Here is a 21,366-nt window from a genome sequence, read left to right as displayed (position 1 = left end):
CAGACCGCCAAGCCGCAGGCTGTGTCCAGCTCAGTAACCGTGGTGGGGGGGCGGGGGCGCTGACTGAGGTCTGGTGGGGCCCGCCAGCACGGTGAGTGGCGGTGGACCTGGTGCCCGGAGGCCCTGCTTCCTCCTCCCGCCGTGGCCGCAGGGGCCCTGGCTGTCTCAGCGGGAGGTGCCCGGCCCGGCAGCACTCTGCGGGGGGCAGCCTCCCTGTGCTTCTATCCCCTGCCACCCCCAAGCTCTCCACCAAGACACCCTCCTTCCCACCTTCGTCACCCCCCCTCGGGGAGCGCCCCACACGGCCGCCCACCCTCCCCTCTGACTGCCCCTCCCCGGCCTCCCGCAACCCGCAGTGCCTCACCGCAGCCAGCCCCCCGCCCCTCCCCCACCGGGCACCCCACAGGCTCTGGGCCATCCACAGCCCCCAGACGGGCATTCTCTGCTTCCCAGCCTGCCCCCCGACTTCCAGCTGAACCCCCATCCGTCCTCTTGGACCCCGGGCATCAGGCCCCTTGCCTTCACTCAGGTGGCCCCTCCGCCCACCCCGTTGGCTGCCCGCTCTGCCCCTGCTGACCCCCCCCAGGTGCCCACCAGCTGGGCTCCAGCTGCCCTGTCCACCAGGCCCCGCCCCTCCCGGCTGGAGGGCAGCCCAGCACAGACGCCTGGACACCTGCCCTTCTCCCCTAGCGGCGCCCGGGCCTCCTGGCCTGGCCTTCACGCCTTCGTTTGACTCACATGCACAGGGTGCCCACCCCCTGCCGGGATGTCCGCGTGGTCCCCAGTGCCATCCCGTGAGGGCGCAGGGGGCCGAGGCCACCCCACCGCTGAGGCCCTGTGCACCGCCCAGCTGGGCATGGGGAGGCGGGAGGGTGGGGTGGGATGTGCATTTGGAAAGCCCCGCTGGGCTGGGGTGGAGAGCAGAGTCGGGTGCAGGAGGGAGGCCGGGTGGGGGTTCCGGATGCCCCAGGAGGGTCCCAGGGCCTGGAAGGCTGCGGGGGGGCGGGCACCCAGGACCAGGCTCCGGTCCAGTCACGGGGCGAGTTTTGAGCGATGGGAGGAGACCCCTGCAGGTCCACGCCGGTGGGTCAGTCAGGGTCAGGGTCAGGGTCAGGGTCAGGGTCAGGGTCAGGGAGAGCCGGCAGTGGGACTCGGTCCACTTTAATAGAGAGAATGCCCGGCACACGCAGGCCCGGCCGCTCACTGGCTCACGTACCGGGACAGCTCCACCACCTCGTGCTGGAAGTTCCGGTAGAACCTGCGGCTGGCGGAGTCGTGCTCCTGCTTCAGCACCTCGAACTCTGCGGGAGAGGGGGTCTGGGTGCGGGGCCCCTGCAGCCCAGGGAGGGGCCCCGGGGTGCCGGGCGGGGGAGGCGGGGGCGGGAGGGGCCGCTCACGGGTCCGGAAGAGCTTCATGTCGCCCCTCTTGAGGTAGAAGCACAGGTTGGTGAAGTAGTCCTGCAGGATGCCGCCTGCGGAGAGCGCCGTGGGAGCCGGGCCCGCCCCCGGGCCCCACCGCCGGCCCCACCGCCCGGCGCACCTACCGATGAACTTCATGGCCGTGCGCTTGAGGTTCTTGTGGGGGCTGCGCAGGTAGACGGCGGCCTGCAGCAGGAACAGGTGGCAGCTGCCGAAGTTGCTCTCCACCTGGGGAGGGAGGCGCGGTCAGCGGCGGCCAAGGCTGCAGGGGGAGGCCGGGACCCAGCAGGGGGAGGCGGGAGGGCCCAGCAGGGGGAGGCCGGGACCCAGCAGGGGGAGGCGGGAGGGCCCAGCAGGCCCGGTCCTTTTTCTGGCCCATCTCGGTGGGAGCCTGGGCCAAGGGATCCAGGACCTTCCATGTGGTCACCCCTCCCCACCCCCCACTGTCCCAAATGTCCTCCAGGAAGTTGCCTCTGCTCCCCCCTCCGCCCCCCACAGCTGCAGCAGCAGGGCCACGGCCCCGCGGGATGCAGGGCGGCCACTGGGACGGGCAGCGGGCGGGGCCCCGGGCGTCTGCGCCGGGATGGGGCCCACGGCCAGCCTCGCTCACTCTCCTGCGCTCTGAGGGGGTGGGCCCGCCGCTGCCGTTTCTAAGGGGGGAGAAGCGGCCCAGGACAGCCAGCCCCGGCCGGAGGAAGCCACCCTCGGAGGGGACAGGCCTCCGAGCCTTTTCGAGCTTACAAGCCAGTTTGGCCCACGCCCAGGCCTGTCTGAGTCGGCTGGTCTGCCACCTGCACTCGCAAGAATCGGGGTGCGGAGGGAAGAGCCAGGAGGAGGACGGAACGGGAGCGGAGGACGAGGGCGCCCCGTGAGGGCGCGGCCCGGGGGCTCCCGCAGCCACAACCAGAGGCGGTCCCAGCCCACTGTTAACTGGGAGCTGCCCCCGGTTGAGTTAGCAATGTTGGCGTTCACCAGGCGGGCTGTTTAATAAACTGAGATGAATAAACGGCACCAAACAAAGCGCAGAGCAGGCGCCTCCCCACGCACAGAAACTCTGCGATGGAAGACCGACTCACAGCACGTTCCTTACCGGGTCCTCAGCGGAACTGGCCGAGGGCGATCGGGAGGGCGGCCATGGGCAGGACGGGACCCTCTGGGCTGCTGCGCTGGCGGCTCCCCAGGCTGAGCTGGGTCCGCTCCCGCCGCCCACAGCACCGCGGGGAAGACGGTCCGCCCTCAGGCCCAGGGAGGCGGGGGGGAGGGGGACCCCGGCATAAAGCAGGCACCTGGAGCCCCTCCGGGGCGCTGGGATGAGCAGAGACCCAGGGGACCCCGACTGCCCGCCTCCGGGGCCCTCACCATGCACATGAAGATGTCGCTCTCGGCGCTCAGGCCGCGGCCCCACGCCAGCTTGCTGAACAGCTGCTTCCGGAACTCCCAGTTGAGCAGGATGGCGCAGCGCAGGAAGGTGAACTTGGTCTTCTGCGGGCGCCACAGACGGTCACCTCCCCATCGCGCTGCCCCCCCCTCCCCCCAGGCTTCCCTCGGGAGGGCCCCTGGGCAGGGTATCCCAGGTCAGAGGCGCCTCACAGAGGCATGACCGAGGGGCCTGGGGCCTGTGAGGGGGCTGGTGGCCACAGGGCCGCCCACAACCTCTTCAGGAGTTAACACAGCCTCTCCCTGCCGGGGGCCCTGGAGCCGGGCTAGGGGTGCACCCAGCCCCCCGCGCCAGGCTGCGAGGCTGACTATGTGCAGGGGGAGGTTCACGAGGCTGACTGTGTGCAGGGGGGTTCACAGGGCTGACTGTGTGCAGGGGGAGGTTCACGAGGCTGACTGTGTGCAGGGGGGGTTCACAGGGCTGACTGTGTGCAGGGGGAGGTTCACGAGGCTGACTATGTGCAGGGGGAGGTTCACGAGGCTGACTGTGTGCAGGGGGGGTTCACGGGTCCTGGATGGGGAGGGGGTGGAGCGAGGGAACCGCCATCTGGATGAATCCTGCCAGCTCTCCAGCTCTCCACCTCACCGCAGCCTGCAAGGCCAGGCCCGCGGCCTCTCCCTGCTCTGCACCCACGGAGGCCGAGTCCTCCTGAGCTGTCCTCCCCGCCCGGCCCCAGATACCCCCAGACCGTCCGGAGGAGGCCGTCCAGCCGGAGGCCCGGCTGGCCACTCACCATGACCACTTGGGGGCAGGTGTCGGCCAGGTGGAAGAGCAGCGGCACCAGGGACTGGAAGGCGTGGCCCTTGAGCGCCTGCTGGTACTTCCGGCCGCCGCTGTAGATGACGTCCCCGTAGAGGAGAATGGCCCCTCCGCGCACCTCCTCCTGCTCCTGCCCGAGACAGAGAGAGACGGAGAGGCCTCCCGCAGCCCCCCACAGCCGCCTGCACTGGCCACCCCCTTGCCGGCCCCACCCCATCTCTCCCCTTCCTTTCTGGCCCTGATCTGAGTGGCCAGCACTTGCCCTCACATCGCCCCGGTCATCTCCCCCCTCCTCCCTCCTCCCTCCCCCCTACCCCTGCGATCCCGGGTAGACCACGATGGGGTTACAGCACAGACCCTTTTGCCACACGTGTCACTTTGTAGCTCGGTGACCCTGGGCAAGCCCCCCCTTTACCCCCTCCCCCCAGTGTGTGACTGGGTTTCCTCTTTTGATAAAGGGTCAACAGCCCTAGCTGGTGTGGCTCAGTGGATAGAACCTCGGCCTGCGGACTGAAGGGTCCCAGGTTCGATTCCGGTCAAGGGCACATGCCCAGGGTTGCAGGCTCGATACCCAGTAGGGGGTGTGCAGGAGGCAGCCAGTCCATGATTCTCTCTCATCCTTGATGTTTCTATCCTCCCTCTCTCTCTCTCTCTGAAATTGGGGCGGGGGGGGGGGGGGGTCAACAGTAATGCCTAGGGCCCGGGTTGGTGAAGACGGAGTGTGGCGTCGGCCTCCCACCTGCCAACCCATCGGGCTCACCCGGCCCCTCCCGCTCCCCTGACCTCCCTGATGCCCTCGGAACCGCTGACACCACGTACCCAGCCCCTGCCTTGCCACCACCCGCCGCCTCCCCACTTTCCACATGGCTGCCCGAGGTTCTTCCTGAAGACAAACGGCTGGCCCGCCCTCTCGCTGACCCCGGTCCACGTCCTCCTGGTGAGGAGGGGACAGGGCTTGGGAACGAATGGCGTGGCTTGGCCCAAAGCCCTCGTGGAACCTTCCTCCCCGGGGGCCTGGTTCCCACCGGCGCCTTTTCACCGGGGACTTTACCCACAATCCCCGGGAGGGGGGGTAGGGGCTGGGTGGCAGCTCTGGCTGCTCCGATTGGCGGGCTGGGTGAGCTGCTGCGCAGGCGCGTGCGTGTGCGTGAGTGCGTGCGTGCGTGCGTGTGTGCGTGCGTGGGCTCACGTTGTCGAACAGCTGCCGCAGGCGCTGCGCAAGCTTGAGGCTGCAGGCGCCGACGCCCTGCGGGCCCATGCGGTGCAGCGTGTCGCCCATGATCTCCATCAGGCCCAGGAGGTCCTGGGGCTCGGGCTTCTGGAAGCTGTCCACCAGCACCAACATCCGGGTCCGGAGCAGCTGCAACTGCGGGAGACACAGCCGGCGTGGCCGTCCCTCCTCCTCCGAAACGCCTTTCCGCTGCTCCCCACCCCCCACCCCCCCCCCGTGCACCTCCTCCTCTGCCCACCCGCCGCCTCGCCTCCATGACCCCCGGGGGCCTGAGCCCAGCCCTCGGCTGGCATCATGGGGCACCGACATGTCCTGGGAGGCCCGAGGGGGAGGCAGAAGGCCCCCCCATCCAGCGATGGCCGAGTCCCGCAGGTGCGGGCGGGGCACGGACCAGGGCAGGTGAGCTGTCAGGTGAGGGATTCCTTCCCCGGAAGGAGCCCAAGTCGCTGGCGTCCGCGCTCCCTCCAGCTCAGAAAGTCTGGGGTCCGCAGCCCCGTGCAATGCAGCAGGGTCCCCTAAACACTGCAGCCCTCTCCTGCGGGCCGGCTTCCCTGTCCGCCCCCACCTGTCACGGAGGCTTTTTCCCAAACGCCCCCTCCTGGGTTGGGGGGCCTCCCGCACCTTCTTGGGCTGCATGAGGACGCTGCTGAGCCCCGCCAGGCTCAGGGCCCGCACCAGCTGGCTGGGGTTGGTCAGGCCCAGGGTCAGGAACTTGTTCAAGGTTTTCCGGGTCATGTACTGGGTGATCTCCTGGCTGTTGAGAAACTGAGCGGGTCGGTACAGTCAGCCCACCGGTGATTTACGGCCCCGGGGAAAGCGGCCTCAGCACAGCATGGGATGGGGCGGGGTGGGGGGGAGGCCCGGTCAGGATGCCTCCATGCTGGAGGGAGGAAGGGACGCCCAGCTCCCTGACCTTCCTCCTAAGGGCCAGGGGCGCCGGGCGGCCAGAGGCGCGCTGACCTCTGTGATGATGAGGATGGCCACGATGTTGTCCCGTTCCTCTGCGCTCTTGAGGCAGATGACCGCCTGCCCCAAGACGGCCTTGACCTCGCAGTCGTAGTGGGCCATGGCCCTGCCACGGGAAGCGGCGCCGCTGGGACCCTGAGGGCCTCGCCCTGGGCCAGGGGCCCCCCTCTCCCCACAGACATTGCCCACCCGGGGAGACGGCCCCGGAGGCCGAGTCTGAAGTGCAGAGTCCCAGTGTGGGGTGTCGGAGGGGGACCCAGTGTGGGGTGTCGGGGGGGACCCAGTGTGGGGTGTCGGGGGGGACCCAGTGTGGGGTGTCGGAGGGGGACCCAGTGTGGGGTGTCGGAGGGGGACCCAGTGTGGGGTGTCGGAGGGGGACCCAGTGTGGGGTGTCGGGGGGGACCCAGTGTGGGGTGTCGGAGGGGGACGCAGTGTGGGGTGTCGGAGGGGACCCATCGGGGTGCCGTCGGGACCAGGCCCCTCCCAGGCTTGGTGCTTACCTGGCCAGCAGGGTCACCCCCTCAGTGTAGGTCTCCACGTGCCCGAAGAGCTCCCAGCCCCTCAGCAGCTTGAGGTAGGCAAACACCTCCCAGTAGTTGGTGGTCCAGAAGAGGCCCTTCAGGGCCTCCAGGCACGTGCTGGCGGGAGGGAGACGGCGAGAGGCTCAGTGCTCCACCTGGAGCAGGAGGGGCGCCGACTTCCCCCACCGCCCTCTCCCGTCCCGGCCTGGCAAGCTGTCACTTTCTTTTTATTTATTTTTACTGATTTCAGAGAGGAAAGGAGAGGGAGAGACAGAGAGAAACATCAACGATGAGAATCATGGATCGGCTGCCTCCTGCACGCCCCCCACTGGGGACCAAACCCACAACCCGGGCCTGTGCCCTGACCAGGAATTGAACTGGGACCTCCTGGTTCATAGGTCAACACTCAACCACCGAGCCACGCCGGCTGGGCACGCTGTCACTCTCTGGGGTTCCTCACCCCTGACAGCCGTGGACGCTCTGACCCCCGCTCCCCACCCTGGACTGCAGGCCCCCAGGTGGGGCCAGAGTTCCCTCCTTCCCGCGTCCCCAGCACTTAGCCTGCCTGGTGCCCACCGGGTGCTCTGGAGACCTGGGGGGGGCGGGGGACAGAGAACGGGGGCCGGTCCCCCTCACCTGCAGGGGCCAAGGGGCTTCATGTCCAGGACGTCCTCCTGGGGCTCTGGGATGCTCTCGACCACGCCCAGCTCGAACAGGTAGTGCAGCTGCGTGAGCAGGCCCAGCAGGATGCCGGCAAAGGCCCAGTGCACGATGGCCTTGTACTCTCGGATGTAGAGGAGTTCGTAAATGGTGCCCAGGGCCTGCAGGGGGCGACAGAGCAGGGCCCTGGCAGGGCCCCCCTCCCCTCCCCGCCCCCTGCTGTCCTCCAGACCCGCTCCCCACACCTGGCTGGGCCGGGAGAGTGGCTCTGGCTCCCCTTGGGACTCAGCATCCAGAGCCCTCGGCGACCTGTGGTGAGACCCTTGGCCGTGACCCTGGCCTCCCCTGGGGCCCTTGGATGCAGAGGCAGGTGCAGCAGCACAGGGCAGGGCGGGCCGCTCACCAGCATGGACATGAGCTCCGCCTGCTCTGACAGCCTGACCAGCAGCTGGGGCGGCCGCAGCTTCAGCTTGATGTAGAGCAGGGTCATGACCTTGCGGGCCAGCTGGTTGTTGCTGGCCAGGGCCTTCCACAGGGGCGCCACCTGCCTGCAGAGGCGGGAGTCCGGTGCCCCAGCTGCCGCCACGCTGGGCAGAGGGGTCAAGGGGCACAACCCCGGAGGAGCAGGATGTGACAGGGAGGTGGCCAGGCCCCTCGGGCAGGGGGAGCCCCTCCTTCGGGCGCTGATTCTGCTGACCAGCTGGGCGGGGCCCTGCCCGAAGCTCTGAGTGCAGGCCACCCCCGGGCCCCGACAGGGGCCTCGCGCCCTCTCACCCCCGGCCCTGCGCCCCCAAGCAGACTGACTGCTCCCCCGGAAAGTGGGCTTGTCCCCCAGCGGGCTCAGGCCTCGGGCAGCCTGGGAGGCGCTCTCGGGTCTCAACCTGAGAACACCCTGTGGCCAGGGCAGCGGTGCTCCCTGAGACGCCCACAAAGGTCCCATGGTCCCCGCACCCCTTAAACGTAACAGTGTGGCCGGGCCAGGGGGGGCTCGGGGGCTGAGCTTCGACCTATGAACCAGGAGGTCAGGGTTCAGTTCCCGGAAAGGGCACATGCCCAGGTTGTGGGCTCCATCCCCAGTGTGTGGTGAGCAGGAGGCAGCCGATCAATGATTCTCTCTCATCATTGATGTTTCTCTCTCTGCCTCCCTCCCTCTCCCTTCCTCTCTGACATCAATAAGAATATTTTTTTAAAAAACAAACAACTAAGTGCACACCCACTCAGTCTGGTTAGGCTGCGCTCCGGCTCCGGAGAGCCGGCCAGCATCCCTAAGGCGCTCCCTGCTGTCGCTGGTCCTCAGTGCCCCTCCCCCCCCCCCCCCCCCCCCGTGCAGAGGGGCGCCTGGGACCGTGCGCCCGGGGCCTGGGCAGCGGGCTGGAGCTGTGTGGGGGCCCCTTAGGGTCTTCACGTCACCCCACTGACCCCTGGCCCCTCTGCAGGCTGGTGCCTGGGGCTCCCTGGGTCTGAGGGACACTCCCCCCAGCGCCCTGGGCCCCGGCCGCCTTCAGGGACCTGGGTGGCCGAGTGTGGGAAGGGGGCGGAGTTGGGCTGTCGCTGTGGACCGGAGTCTGTCCAGGCCCCGGCCGTGGACGGGAGGGCGGGCCGTGGACAAGGGCCAGGGGTTCCCCTGGGGTGCGCCTGCAGGGACCTACCTCTCCGAGGGGTGGCACAGGGACAGCAGCACCTCGACGGTCTCCTGGGTGTGCTGGGTGCCCAGCACCGTCACCGCCCTCAGCACCGTCTGCTGGACGTTCTTGAAGGAGATGGCGGGCAGCTCCTGGAACAGCCCCTGCAGGATCTCGGCCACCTGCGCGGGCGGCGGCGGGAGCGCCTCAGAGCAGCGCCTCCAGCGGGCCGGGGCCTGGACCCCCCCCCCCCCCCAGTGTGTCCCTGCAGCGCGCAGGGCCCATGAGGACAGCACAGCTGCTGACAACGGGAGCCAACCCCGAGGGCCGGGCTGAGCACAGCAAGATCCCGGTGGGGCCGGCTGCTGGCTCAGGGGTTGAGCGGCGACCTATGGGCCAGGAGGTCACAGTCTCATCCCCGGTCAGAGCACAGGCCCGGGTTTGCAGGCTCCGTCCCCAGCGGGGGGGCGTGCAGGAGGCAGTCGGTCAGAGATTCTCTCTCACCATTGAATTTCCTGTCTCCCTCTCCCTTCCTCTCTGAAACCAATAAAAATATATTTAGAAGAAAAAAAAAAAATCCCGGGTGGGGCCAGTTTCTCTCTCTCCTGCGGAACAAGACTGAGACCAAGGGGCGGGGGGACCCTGGGGTCCAGCCAGACGGGAGGCCATCAGGGCCCTGGGCACCTCTGAGGCTCGGCCCTCCTGGAGGGGGCGTCTGCTGCCGAAGGTCGGGGTCTCCGGGAAGAGGTGGGGGTACCCGCACACACGGGCAGCCCCGGACCCGTGGCCCTTCTGCTCCCCGGTGCCCACGGGGGCCGGCCCAGCCCACCTGCTCGGGCTTGATGCTGTGGTCCTCGAAGACCATGAGCAGCAGCTGGGAGGCCAGGTCGCTGTCGGCGTGCCTGGGGTTGGAGAGCGCGCGCAGCAGCGTGAGGATGAGCTGCGTGTGCTGGGCCACCGTCAGGTGGTCGTCCACGGCCTGTGCAGAGGGCGGGCTCAGCGGCGAGGGCGCCTGCCCGGTCAGCACCCGCCCCTCCTGCACGCGGCCTGGGGCCGGCCCGCGGCTCTGCTCTAGCCCAGAGGCGGGGGTTACCGGGTGCCGGCCTGGCGGGGACCCCGCCCGGCTTGCCTCCTCAGGCCGCAGGCGCGGCTACGGGCGCCCCCGGGGGTGATGGGAGCGAGCAGCTTAGCCCAGGCCTGGCCCCCGCCGCCCCCAGCCTCACCCACAGCCAGTGACTGACGGGGTACAAAGGCCGAGCCCCGGCCTCGAGGCGGGACCATCCCCCGGGGGGCTGGGGGGGTACCTGCCCGGCTCCCCCCCCCTCCCCTCCCCCTGGGAACACATCCTGTCCTCGGTCTCCTGTCCTCGCGCAGCTGCCCTGGGGTTCCGTCCCAGGCTCTGTGTCCGGGGGCCGCCCACAGCGGCAGGCTTTGAGCCGGGGACCCCTGGGAAGGACTCCCGGGGGACGTCCACCCGCTCGGAGGGGTCGCCGTTCCCATCACAGCCTGTCCGGAGCGCGGGCTGGCGCCGGTCCCAGGGGCCCTCCCTTGGAAAGTGGGGAAACTGAGGCACGGGTAGGTTGGCTGACCTATCCAAGGCCACTCAGCCAGTCAGGCACAGAGCTCGGGCTCAAACCCGAACCTCCCACTCCCAGTCCCACGTGAGGGCAGGGCCGCGCTGAGAGGGGACGGCGGACCAGGAGACAGAGGACCGGCCGGCGAGGGGAGGCCGGCCCCTCCGCTTGCCTGGGACCGAGCAACCAGGGAGACAGGGCCCCTAGCGAGGAGCCACCGAGGGGCCGGGAGAGGGTGCCGAGGAGAGGACCTGCGTCCCCCGTGGTCGCAGGGGGGCGGGCGGGCTGTGGGGGGCGGGGACCTTCCCTGCGAGCGCCTCGGCCCGGCTCTGCCTGCTCCCGGCACAGGCGGTGCGAGGCCTCCGTGGGCCCGGCGTGGAACGGGCGGGGCGGGGCGGGGCGGGCCGGTACGGGGCCCACGCTCGGACAGTTCCCGGGCCGCGTGGGAGCACCCCGCCCCCGGCTCTCACAGCCACACCTGCACCAAATGGTAGAACGTCACATCCAAGTCTTTGTGGACTTTTTCTTCGAAATTCTTCATTTTATTCAAATATATGAACTCCGTCATGTTCCCTGTAGCGGGACACCCGGGGGTCAGGAGGCCCGGGAAGCACGGGCGGGAGGCAACTAGCGCCCTCCACCGAGCCAGCTCCCCGGGAAGCGTGGGGCACAGGCCTCTGCAGGGGGCCCCCACCCCCACCCCCCGGCCCGGCTCACCCTTCTGCTGGACCAGCAGCTGGAGGAGGAGGCAGACGCACAGGCGGGCGTGGCTCTTGGTGAACTCCACCCTGTCCCACCACAGCAGCATCAGCAGGCCTATCTGGTGGCCCAGCACCGAGGGCCTGGCCTCCTCCTGGGGGGAGGGGGGAGGCCACGGTGAGCGGAGCCACGCCTGGCTGCTTGGTATCATTCCCACGGTCCCTCCCAACTTCTCTTTTTTTTTTTTTTTTTTTGCTAACCCTCACCCGAGGATATTTTTCCATTATTTTTTAGAGAGTGGGAGGGGGAGAGAGAGGGAAAGATTGATGTGAGAGAGACAGCGGACTGGCTGCCTCCTGCATGTGCCCCGACCAGAGCCGGGGATCGAGCCTGCAACCCAGGTACGTGCCCTTGACCAGAATCGAACCCGGGACCCTTCCGTCCGTGGGCCGACGCTCTATCCACTGAGCAACTCCGGCCAGGGCCCTCCCAACTGTTCATCTCTCCCCACCCGTCCCGTGCCTGGTCCCGCTCCCGGGCGCCCTCGGTTGCTCTGGGCTTGCCGGTGCTCTGGGAGACACGGCTTACGGTTTTTCTGGCAATTTGGAAATTTCAGCCATTAGATCTTTTCATCTATTTTTTTGTATTGATTTCAGAGAGGAAAGGAGAGCGAGAGAGAGAAACATCAATGAGGAGAGAGGATCGTGGATCGGCTGCCTCCCGCACGCCCCACAAACTGGGGACCAAGCCCGCAACCCGGGCACGTGCCCTGACGGGAATCGAGCTGTGACCGCCTGGTTCACGGGTCGACGCGCAGCCACGGAGCCACGCGCCGGGCTGCTCAGGCGTTGGACGTGAGCCTCCCGGCGGCCAGCGGGGCCGCCCAGCGTGGCTTTGTAAAACGCCTATTTAGCTTTGCCTGCTCTACACCGGATCGTCCACCTTCCGACCGTGGACACTCACACGCCCTCCGGGACACGCGTCTGCTGTTAGACTCGCGCCTACCGAGGTGTCTCCCGTCCGTGTCTCCGCTTTTCTTTTTTAAATCCTCACCCAACAATATTCTTCCCCTTGACTCTTAGGGAAAGTGGGAGGGAGAAAGGAAGGCGGGAGAGAGGGAAACGCTGATGGGTGCCCCCTGCATGCGCTCCCACCAGGGCGGGGGTGGAGCCACGCGGCCGCGGGCTGAGGTTTGATTCCCGTTCTGGAGCGGTAACCTCGCCCCCGCCCCCCCCCCCCGCCCCGCACTCACGGTGAGTTTCACGCACTCCACCACGCACTTCAGGAGCAGGAAGATGGTCTGCACCGCCCGCTCGCGCTCCTCGCTCCGGGCGGACGTCAGCCAGGGCTCCGTGTGCTGGGCGGAGGGAGGAGGCCGGGGACGTCAGGCCCCCTCACTGCCCGCTCACGCCGGCCGCCGGGCAGTGGTGACGGGAGGGGCTGCCGCTGGTCCGACCCACCAGACGTGTCCCCCCTCCCGCCCCGTCTTTCCGCCTGGCTCCCGCAGGTGAGGCTGGGCTGGGGCGGGGACCCCCTCCGGAACACGGAGAGAGCCCTGGGCTTGCGGGCTCCGCGGACAAGCCGTGTGTGTGGGGGGGGGGGGGGTTGGGGGGGACGCTGGGTCTGCCTCAGGGGCCTCGGGGCTGTGCCCGCTGTGGGTGGGCGGAGAGGGCCTCTCCAGGCTGGGGGGCTTCCCCACCCCGAGGGCACGGGGGGGGGTGAGGTCAGCGGGCCACCCCGCTCTGCACAGGGCCCTTGGCTCTGGAAACACCCGGCAGACCCCTTGGGGGGGCGAGGCCCCGGGCACTGGGGTCGGGGTCCAGGGCTAGCCCGCCCCTGGGGCCGCCAGCCACCTGCAGGAGGAAGCAGACTTCGTCCATGCTCTTGTTCTCCAAGATGAAGGTCTGCAGCAGCAGGTTGAGAGCCTGCGCGGCCTTCTGGTACAGCACCTGCCGGCACACGGGCCCTGTGCCAACGCCCACCCAGCCCTCACCGGGGCCCGGGGTCCGTCCCGCTGAGGGCGACGCCCACCGGGCCCAGCTGGCGGGGAGGGCGGCCCTTTCCCTTCATTACGTTTTTTATCGACGCCAGAGAGGAAGGGAGCGGGGGGGGGGGGGGGGGGAACATCGGTGATGAGAGGGAATCATGGATCGGCCGCCTCCTGCTCGCCCCACACAGGGGATCGAGCCCGCAACCCGGGCCTGTGCCCCGACCGGGTTTCGAACCGTGACCTCCTGGGTCATAGGTCGACGCTCAGCCCCTGAGCCCCGCGTCCTTCTCAGACTGTGGCCAGCCCTTCGGTGGCCCCCGCCCCCCCCCCTGCCGCAGGGAAAGCCCCTGTCCTCTGCTCCCCTCAGTGGCATCGGCGGCAAGGGCCTGACCCGGGGGCCCGGCGCCCAGCACCCGCCCCAGAGGGATGGGCTGGCCCGGGGCGGCAGTCACCATGGGGTCTGACTTCAGGGGAGGGCAGCAGCTCCTGAGTGACTCTATGGGCGGCAGCTGGTACAGGCTCTGGAAGCAGGTCTGCAGGATGGTGGACTTGACCTTGGGCGTGAGGCTGGGCCGCAGGCTGCTGGAGAGACACAGCACAGAGGATCCTGGGAAGGGAGGTCCCGGCAGGGAGGGCCTCACAGGGCGTGCAGTGTGCGCGGGGTCTGGGGGCACCAAGGCCTCTGACTCTGGCGTGGCGTGGCGTGGCCTGGGGATGGGACTGGGGGTGGGGTCGGGGTGCCGAAGCTCATCTGTGCTGGGCGGGGCCGTCGAGCTCACTCACTTCTCTCGGGTTCATTGGTATTTCTTTGTGAGAAAACAAAGGGATTGTTCTGGGGTCAGAGTTAGTGCTGTGACTGAGCCCAGTGTCCAGGCTGTGGAAAAGGTCAGGGCCCAGGTGTGAGCAGGGTCAGGACCCAGGTGTGAGCAGGGCAGGACCCAGGTGTGAGCAGGACAGGGCCCAGGTGTGAGCAGGGTCAGGGCCCAGGTGTGAGCAGGGCAGGGCCCAGGTGTGAGCAGGGCAGGACCCAGGTGTGAGCAGGGTCAGGACCCAGGTGTGAGCAGGGCAGGACCCAGGTGTGAGCAGGGCAGGACCCAGGTGTGAGCAGGGTCAGGGCCCAGGTGTGAGCGGGACAGGGCCCAGGTGTGAGCAGGGTCAGGACCCAGGTGTGAGCAGGACAGGACCCAGGTGTGAGCAGGACAGGGCCCAGGTGTGAGCAGGGTCAGGACCCAGGTGTGAGCAGGGTCAGGACCCAGGTGTGAGCAGGGCAGGACCCAGGTGTGAGCAGGGCAGGACCCAGGTGTGAGCAGGGCAGGACCCAGGTGTGAGCAGGGTCAGGACCCAGGTGTGAGCAGGGCAGGACCCAGGTGTGAGCAGGGCAGGACCCAGGTGTGAGCAGGGTCAGGGCCCAGGTGTGAGCAGGGTCAGGACCCAGGTGTGAGCAGGGCAGGACCCAGGTGTGAGCAGGGTCAGGACCCAGGTGTGAGCAGGGCAGGACCCAGGTGTGAGCAGGACAGGGCCCAGGTGTGAGCAGGACAGGGCCCAGGTGTGAGCAGGGCAGGACCCAGGTGTGAGCAGGGTCAGGACCCAGGTGTGAGCAGGGCAGGACCCAGGTGTGAGCAGGGCAGGACCCAGGTGTGAGCAGGGTCAGGGCCCAGGTGTGAGCAGGGCAGGACCCAGGTGTGAGCAGGGCAGGACCCAGGTGTGAGCAGGGTCAGGACCCAGGTGTGAGCAGGGTAAGGACCCAGGTGTGAGCAGGGCAGGACCCAGGTGTGAGCAGGGCAGGACCCAGGTGTGAGCAGGGTCAGGGCCCAGGTGTGAGCAGGGTCAGGGCCCAGGTGTGAGCAGGTCAGGGCCCAGGTGTGAGCAGGGCAGGGCCCAGGTGTGAGCAGGGTCAGGGCCCAGGTGTGAGCAGGGCAGGGCCCAGGTGTGAGCAGGGTCAGGGCCCAGGTGTGAGCAGGGTCAGGGCCCAGGTGTGAGCAGGACAGGGCCCAGGTGTGAGCAGGACAGGGCCCAGGTGTGAGCAGGGCAGGGCCCAGGTGTGAGCAGGGCAGGGCAACCCGTCCCGGGGAAGTGGCCCTGGCCTCAGCTGGCCACACTGCTTAGCTCCTGGCGCAGCCCTCACACGGGCCTCACCCACATCCTCCGTCCTCACACGCTGACCCTCCCCCCCACTCGGGCCTCACCCACATCCTCCGTCCTCACACGCTGACCCTCCCCCCCACTCGGGCCTCACCCACATCCTCCGTCCTCACACGCTGACCCTCCCCCCCACTCGGGCCTCACCCACATCCTCCGTCCTCACACGCTGACCCTCCCCCCCACTCGGGCCTCACCCACATCCTCCGCCCTCACACGCTGACCCTCCCCCCCACTCGGGGACCTCGAGGGGCCTTACCTGAGCCCGGCGATGACCAGTATGATCTTCTGCCGGAAAGGATTGACCAGGCAGTCGGGCTCCTTCTGCAGGGCGAACTGGGGGGGCAGGGAGAGAGGGCAGGGAGTGGCGCCGGCCCGGCCCCGCCCACCGCACCCCAGCGGCCCCAGCGCACCAGCAGGCAGTGGACCAGCTCCGCCGTCTGCGTGAACTTGTAGCCCTGGGCGCTGCTCTCCCTCTTGAGCGCCTTCATGAGCATGATGGCCGCCGACAGGAAGCTCTTCCTCAGGATGTGGTCCTGTCCGCGCACGGGGGAGCCAGCGCCGGTCAGAGCTGCCGCAGGGCGCCGACCGACCGACCGACCAACCGACCGGGAGCAGGCGCCGCGCAGACCCGTCCGCCCGCCCGCCCGCTGCCGCGCTCACGTAGCTGCTGCTCGAGTAGTAGTAGACCATCCGGGAGGCGATGTTGTCCACCCAGGGCAGGACCTGCTTCTGGGCCCGCGCGGCCATCTGCCCGTAGCACAGCAGGGCGGTGCTGCCCACCCACTTCCAGTGCAAGCTGGGGTTCGAGTGCTGCGGGCGGGAGGGGTGAGGCGGGGGCGCCGGCCCGTGCACAGGCCTCGTGGTCCCGGGCCCCGGCCAGCCCCTCGCTGGAAAGCCGGCCACTCCCCTGCCCTCCAGCTGGACCGGCCGCTGCCGCTCTCCCCAGCGAGCGGCCGGGAGTCACTGGCCGGCACATGGAGCCACTCAACACATCCCAGGTGTGCAGGCCACACCCACGGCTCACGGGGGTGTGTGTGGGGGGCTGCCCCATGGACAGCACCCGCCCGGATGGAGGCCCCGGCCCCTAGGCTCGCGTCCCCAGGGCCACAGCAAGAACAGAGACAGTAGGAGTCCCACACGCAGCCCCTCAGGGAGGGGGCTGGGCAAGGGGTACCCCTCCCAATGAGCAGCGTGAGGCTCAGAGCAGGTGAGTGACACCCCCAGGCCGCCGGCCCCGCCCCACTCACCCTTTCCCCCGGGCTGGCCGAGCTCGTGGGGGGGGACCTGAGGAACCTGGTGCGGCCCACGTGCTCCAGGAGGGCCCACGCCAGCTCCATGTGCGTGGCGGCCGCGATGCCCACGGCCAGCGCAATGCCCTGAGGGCGGGAGGGCCGTGAGCGGGTGGTCCGATGGAGCCCAGACACAGCCCAGGTGTGAAGGGAGAGAGGGCCCCAGGCCAGGGGCAGAGGGGGCGACCGGGTGGGCCCGGGGCAGGGCCGGGGCCGACGCACCGCCCGCTGGCCGGCCGACGCGTGGGACAGCTCGAGCAGGCCCGCCAGGTGCTTCCGAACCACGTCCCCGCCGGGGCTCTCCCTCAGCATCAGCCCGTAGAAGTGGAACAGGAAGTTCTGGAGGGAGAGGAGCCGCTGCAGCCTCCGCGGGCCCCCAGGCCCCGCAGGGCTGGCCCCGCCTGCTCCCCTGCCCCTCCTCTCCCCCCTCCCCCTCGCCCCAACCCCAACCCCTCCATCCCTCCTTCCCCCCTCCTCCCCCCTCCCCCGCCCCCAGGCCCCCCGGCAGGGCTGGCCCCGCCTGCTCCCATGCCCCCCAATCCCACCCCCTCCCCCACACCCAGGCACCCGCCCCGCGCTGCCTGAGGACGGCCCACACCGAGCCCTCCGGCCACATCAGACTTCCCTTCACTCCCCTCAGGCCCCGGGGCGGAGCCAGGACTCTGCACCCCAGCCCCACTTCCCGCGGGCGCAGGGGCCACCTCGGAGTCATCTAGAATTCCCTTTTATTTTCTCTTCCTGAAAACGTGCAGCTTTTACTCTGGGCCACGCGTTTGGATGGAGCCCATTTGAGGCCGGGCACCTCCATCCAGGCCACTGGCCGCTGCCGCACCCTGGGGCCCGCCGGCCCGCGGACAGTGCTCGGGACACGTGTGCTGAGCTGGGGACCAGGAGACCTCGGGTCCCCGAGGCCACCGTCCCCCCGGCCTGGTCCTAGGCCCCCTCGGAGCTGCGTGTCCTGCGGCCACGGCAGGAGCAGAGCCTCCCGGGCCCCGCGTCGTGTCTCCCTGGCACTTTCTGTGCTCACGGAGCTCCCGGGAATGGCAGTCCTCAGGCACTGACCTTCTCCAAAGGCTGCCTGAGGTCCAGGTTCAGGGACCCGAGGAGCTCCTGGATGGCCGCCGCCTCCTCCTTCCCGATGCGCTGTGGCGGGCGGAGCGCGGGCTCAGCGGGGTCGGCCCGGCGGGCGGACAGGGCCCTGCAGGCCTCGCTCTAGGCTCCGGGGGGATTCTGGCCGCGCTCACGTCTGCTCCACCCCGGGGACCGCCCGGACCCGCAGGACAGGGGCAGGATCCCTTCCCCTGGCGGTGCCCCCGCCCGCATCTCCATGCTGCTGTCTGTTGACCTCAGGGCCTTGGCACAGGCCGTCCCCACCTCTGCTCAGCTCTCCCTCCCTGTGCCTGGGTCCCCCGAAGCCCAGCTCGGAGCCTGTCTCCCTGGGTGACTGTGCACACGACTGCTCTGCTGTGATTTCCCCCCCGTCCTGTCCACCAGCCCCAGAGCCTGGAGAATCTGACGCAGACACACACACACACACACACACACACACACACACACACACACATACACACATACACACACATACACACACATACACATACACACACACACACACATACACATACACACACATGCACACACATACACACACACACACATACACACACACACACACACACACACACACACACACACACACACACGGAGGTCAGAGCCGCGGGGACAGCCGGGCGGGTGCCTGTGAGGCCCGGAGCCCCAGGCTGGGGCGGGGGGGGGGGGGCACCTGGTTCTGCTCCTGCAGGCACTGGCGCACGGCCTCCAGCACCAGGCTCTTCTCCATCACCGACATGGCCCTGACCCTGTCCACCAGCACCTCCTCCCAGGGCGGGCTGCTGGGGGCCTCGTCCAGGATCTCGCGGCTGGGGAGCTCTGCAGGCAGAGCGGCGGGGAGCGGGCCTGCCCTGCAGCCTGGGCTGGGCTCACCCCTCAGGTGGGAGCCCCAGACCTCCCAGCTCCCGGGGCGAGGCGGGGCCGCTCACCCCCTCATTCACACCAGCCCACACTGCTCTCTCTCTCTCTCTCTCTCTCTCTCTCTCTCTCTCTCTCTCTCTTGTTGAAATCCTCACCCAAGAACATTTTTCCAGTGATTTTCAGAGAGAGGGGAAGGGAGAGGGAGAGACAGAGAGAAACATGGATGTGAGAGATACACATCGATTGGTTGCCTCCTGCACGCACCCTGCAAGCGCCCCGCCCAGGACCCGGACTGGGGAGGAGCCTGCAACCACCCGTGGAATCGAACCCGGGACCCTTCAGTCTGCAGGCTCTACCCGCTGAGCCACACCGGCCAGGGCCCACACTGCTTCCCCTCGAGGCCTTTGCAGGGAAAGTGGTGTGAGAGCAGCCAGGACCCTCACAGACAGAGGGCAGATGCCTGGCTGGGTGCTGGGCACCATCCGATGTCCCGGACACGCTCCCAACCCAGCCTGGGCCGGCCGGCGTGGCTCAGGGGTTGAGCATTGACCTACGAACCAGGAGGTCACAGTTTGATCCCCGGTCAGGGCACAGGCCCGGGGTTGCAGGCTCGATCCCCAGTGTGGGGGCGTGCAGGAGGCAGCCGACCCATGATTCCCCCTCATCATGGATGTTTCTCCCTCCCTCCCTCTTCCTCCCAGAGGGGAGGGTGACCTCTGCCCGGCCGACTGAAGACCCGCCTCCCTCACACAGGAAACCAAGGCCCCAGAGGAGGGACCTGCTCCGAGCCGGGAACAGGGCAGCCCAGGCCGCCCAGGGGGCTGTGAGGAGGCCCCACCCGCCATGCTCACCAGTATCCAGCTCCTCCTCATCCTCCTCCACCTCTTCCCTCTCCTCCTCCACCTCTGCCTCCTCCTTCTTCTCCTCCTCCAGCTCCTTCTCCTTCTCTTCCTCCCCCTCCTGGGTGTGGCCGGCAGCTGGCCCTTTCGCAGGGACGGTGGAAGCCATCGCTGATGCAGCCGTGCAGGGCGGCGCCTCCTGGGACAGGGATCAGCGCAGCATCACGGGCCGGACCACACCAGGCCCCCCACCGACGTCCCTCGCCCCAAACCTTACCAGGCCCCCCAGGCGGTCCCGTAGCTCCGAGGGGTCCCGGTTCACCTAGGGAAGGGGGGGAGGATGAGCTCCCGACCGACCGGAGCTGACATCCGAGGCCCCAGGCGCTGCCCCTCCTCCACCCGCCTTGGCCCAGGCAGGGGCCTCGGGGAGGGGCAGCCAGCCACGTGAGGCCGGCCAGGGAGTGGACGGGCCCTGCGCTCCTGGGGGGATTACCTCACCTCCTCCTGGAAGCCCCCCAGGCTTGCTCCCACGGTCATCGGGCCCTCCTCTCCCTCAGCCCTCCCTCCTGGACGGGACCCTCCATCCTGCCCAGCTTCCGCCAGAGGGAATGGCGGGTCCTCGGTCCCGTGAACGGGCCAGACCTGCGTGTCTAGCAACCTCCCACGGGCCCCGCTGCGGGCTGGGCCAGGTGGCGGCTGTGGGTGCCCCCTCAGGGCCCTGAGCCCCCACTCCCCCCCTGGGGGACAGCACCCCCGTGGACCATTAGCTGTACCAGGGCCATAGCATACCGTTGGCCCCTCCCGCTCCTCACCCCAGACCCTAATGACCCCCCAGAGCTGCCCACCCTCCTCCCCTCCCCTCAGCTCCGCCCTGGGCCCTGGTGCCCACCAGCGGCCCTGCTCTGGTGTGACTCTTGGTGGCACCTCCCCGAGAGCGCCCCCAGCACCCTCATGACCTGCACTTTGGCTACTGGCTTCAGCTGGGGATGGGGGGGGGGGGGCTGTGGATGTGTTTGGAGGAGACAGTTTTCTCCGGAGGTCGAACCCCCTTCAGTAACTTGGCCCCCCAAACCCTTTTCATGGAAGAGGCAAAGGCCATTGTCATCCGTTCTGAGCCCGGGGTGGGGCCAGGTTGTTGGGAAATGACTGTGGGAGCAAGCCTGGGGGGCTTCCTGGAGGAGGTGAGGTGACCCCCCCCAGGAAACCCAAAGTCAGAGAAGGGGACGGAAAACCCCAGGAGGTGACAACGGGGTGGCCCAGGACACCCAAACCCCACCGAGGACCATTGTGCACAGAAGCAGAGGCCAGCTGCGGAGGCAGGCGGGGAGGGGAGAGCCTGTTCTCCGCCCCCCACCCCGCTGTCCGCACGCTCAGTGCCTCCCCCTGCCCTGCCCTGCCGCACCTGCCACCACCACCCGGTGCGGGCGGGGCCCACCCTCCTGGCTCAGCCCCGAGGACCCTGCAGCCTCGTCCTCCGCCACCACCTCACCCCAGGGCCACGAGGCCCTTTCAGTTTCTCCACCCCCACCCCCCCCACGCCCCCCACCCCACCCCCTGCCTCTGCCGCCCTCGACAAGCTGCCTGTTGCCTGGACATCCCTTCCCCGCTGCCCCTCGCACCCCTGCACGCCCTCACCCCTCATGTCACGCTGCCCTTCCATCCACCCGACTACAGTTGCCTTTACGCCCCCATATCGGGGCAGGGGGGTGCCTGCGCTCTGTTCCCTGGGCTGTGAAGTCCAGCAGGGAAGAGAGCCCCCCTAAATCAGGGCCAGGTGCCTGGAGAGCGGCTCAGGTCGGGTCAGGGAGGAGCCCCTGTGCGCGGCGAGTTGTCCCCGGGAGCGCGCCCGCCGGCCGAGTGCCCGCCTCTGGGACCGGCTCTGAGAGGAGCGAGAGGAGGCTCTTGGGGGCTTTACACCGGCCACGCGGCTGGAAACCGGGAGGGGAGGGCGCACGCCCGGCGTGAAGGCTAGCGCAGGGGAAAGCGCTCAGCGTCCCGCAGGGAATGAGTGTCATGTGACTGCCCGGCCAGCGAGGTTCGATCCGGGTCAGGGCACACGCCTGGGGTTTCGGGCTCAATCCCCAGTGCGGGGCGTGCAGGAGGCAGCCGATCGATGATTCTCTCTCTTCATTGATGTTTCTCTCTCTCCCTCCCTCCCCCTTCCTCTCTGAAATCAATAATTTGATATTAGGTTAGATTCATTAAAAATAAATGAATAGCCGAAACCAGTGGATAGAGCGTCGGCC

The 21,366-nt window shown here is 68.7% G+C and overlaps 1 protein-coding gene across 1 annotated transcript; it reads right to left on the bottom strand.

Moving 5' to 3' along the window:
- Positions 1-1,145: 1,145 nt before the first annotated feature.
- LOC103299774 (maestro heat-like repeat family member 5) lies at positions 1,146-19,657 on the bottom strand. Its single transcript, XM_028132786.2, has 27 exons — positions 19,619-19,657; positions 19,373-19,442; positions 18,094-18,239; positions 17,373-17,453; positions 16,533-16,649; positions 16,269-16,397; positions 15,682-15,831; positions 15,432-15,554; positions 15,278-15,354; positions 13,332-13,461; positions 12,743-12,838; positions 12,142-12,246; positions 10,908-11,043; positions 10,669-10,763; positions 9,446-9,595; positions 8,644-8,798; positions 7,398-7,542; positions 6,971-7,155; positions 6,314-6,451; positions 5,808-5,919; positions 5,469-5,612; positions 4,806-4,982; positions 3,591-3,746; positions 2,779-2,901; positions 1,545-1,647; positions 1,398-1,472; positions 1,146-1,301 (listed from the first exon to the last, which is right to left on the bottom strand). The coding sequence occupies exons 1-27, from the start codon at positions 19,655-19,657 to the stop codon at positions 1,201-1,203; spliced, it is 3,258 nt and encodes a 1,085-aa protein (XP_027988587.2). The 3' UTR covers positions 1,146-1,200.
- Between the last annotated feature and the right edge of the window lie 1,709 nt (positions 19,658-21,366).

This window comes from Eptesicus fuscus, chromosome 19, assembly GCF_027574615.1.
Source record: "Eptesicus fuscus isolate TK198812 chromosome 19, DD_ASM_mEF_20220401, whole genome shotgun sequence".
NCBI lineage: Eukaryota > Metazoa > Chordata > Mammalia > Chiroptera > Vespertilionidae > Eptesicus > Eptesicus fuscus.
Note: the sequence above shows the minus strand (reverse complement) of the source record. Positions and strands in the feature narration are given on the sequence as shown.

Excerpts from the sequence above, each read along its gene's own strand:
- LOC103299774 (XM_028132786.2), bottom strand. The coding sequence starts at position 19,657 with ATGACCGTGGGAGCAAGCCTGGGGGGCTTCCAGGAGGAG. Across the intron at positions 7,543-8,643 it reads CTGTGCCACCCCTCGGAGAG|GCAGGTGGCGCCCCTGTGGA; the intron begins GTAGGTCCCTGC and ends CCGCCTCTGCAG. Across the intron at positions 2,902-3,590 it reads CCTGCCCCCAAGTGGTCATG|AAGACCAAGTTCACCTTCCT; the intron begins GTGAGTGGCCAG and ends TGGCGCCCGCAG.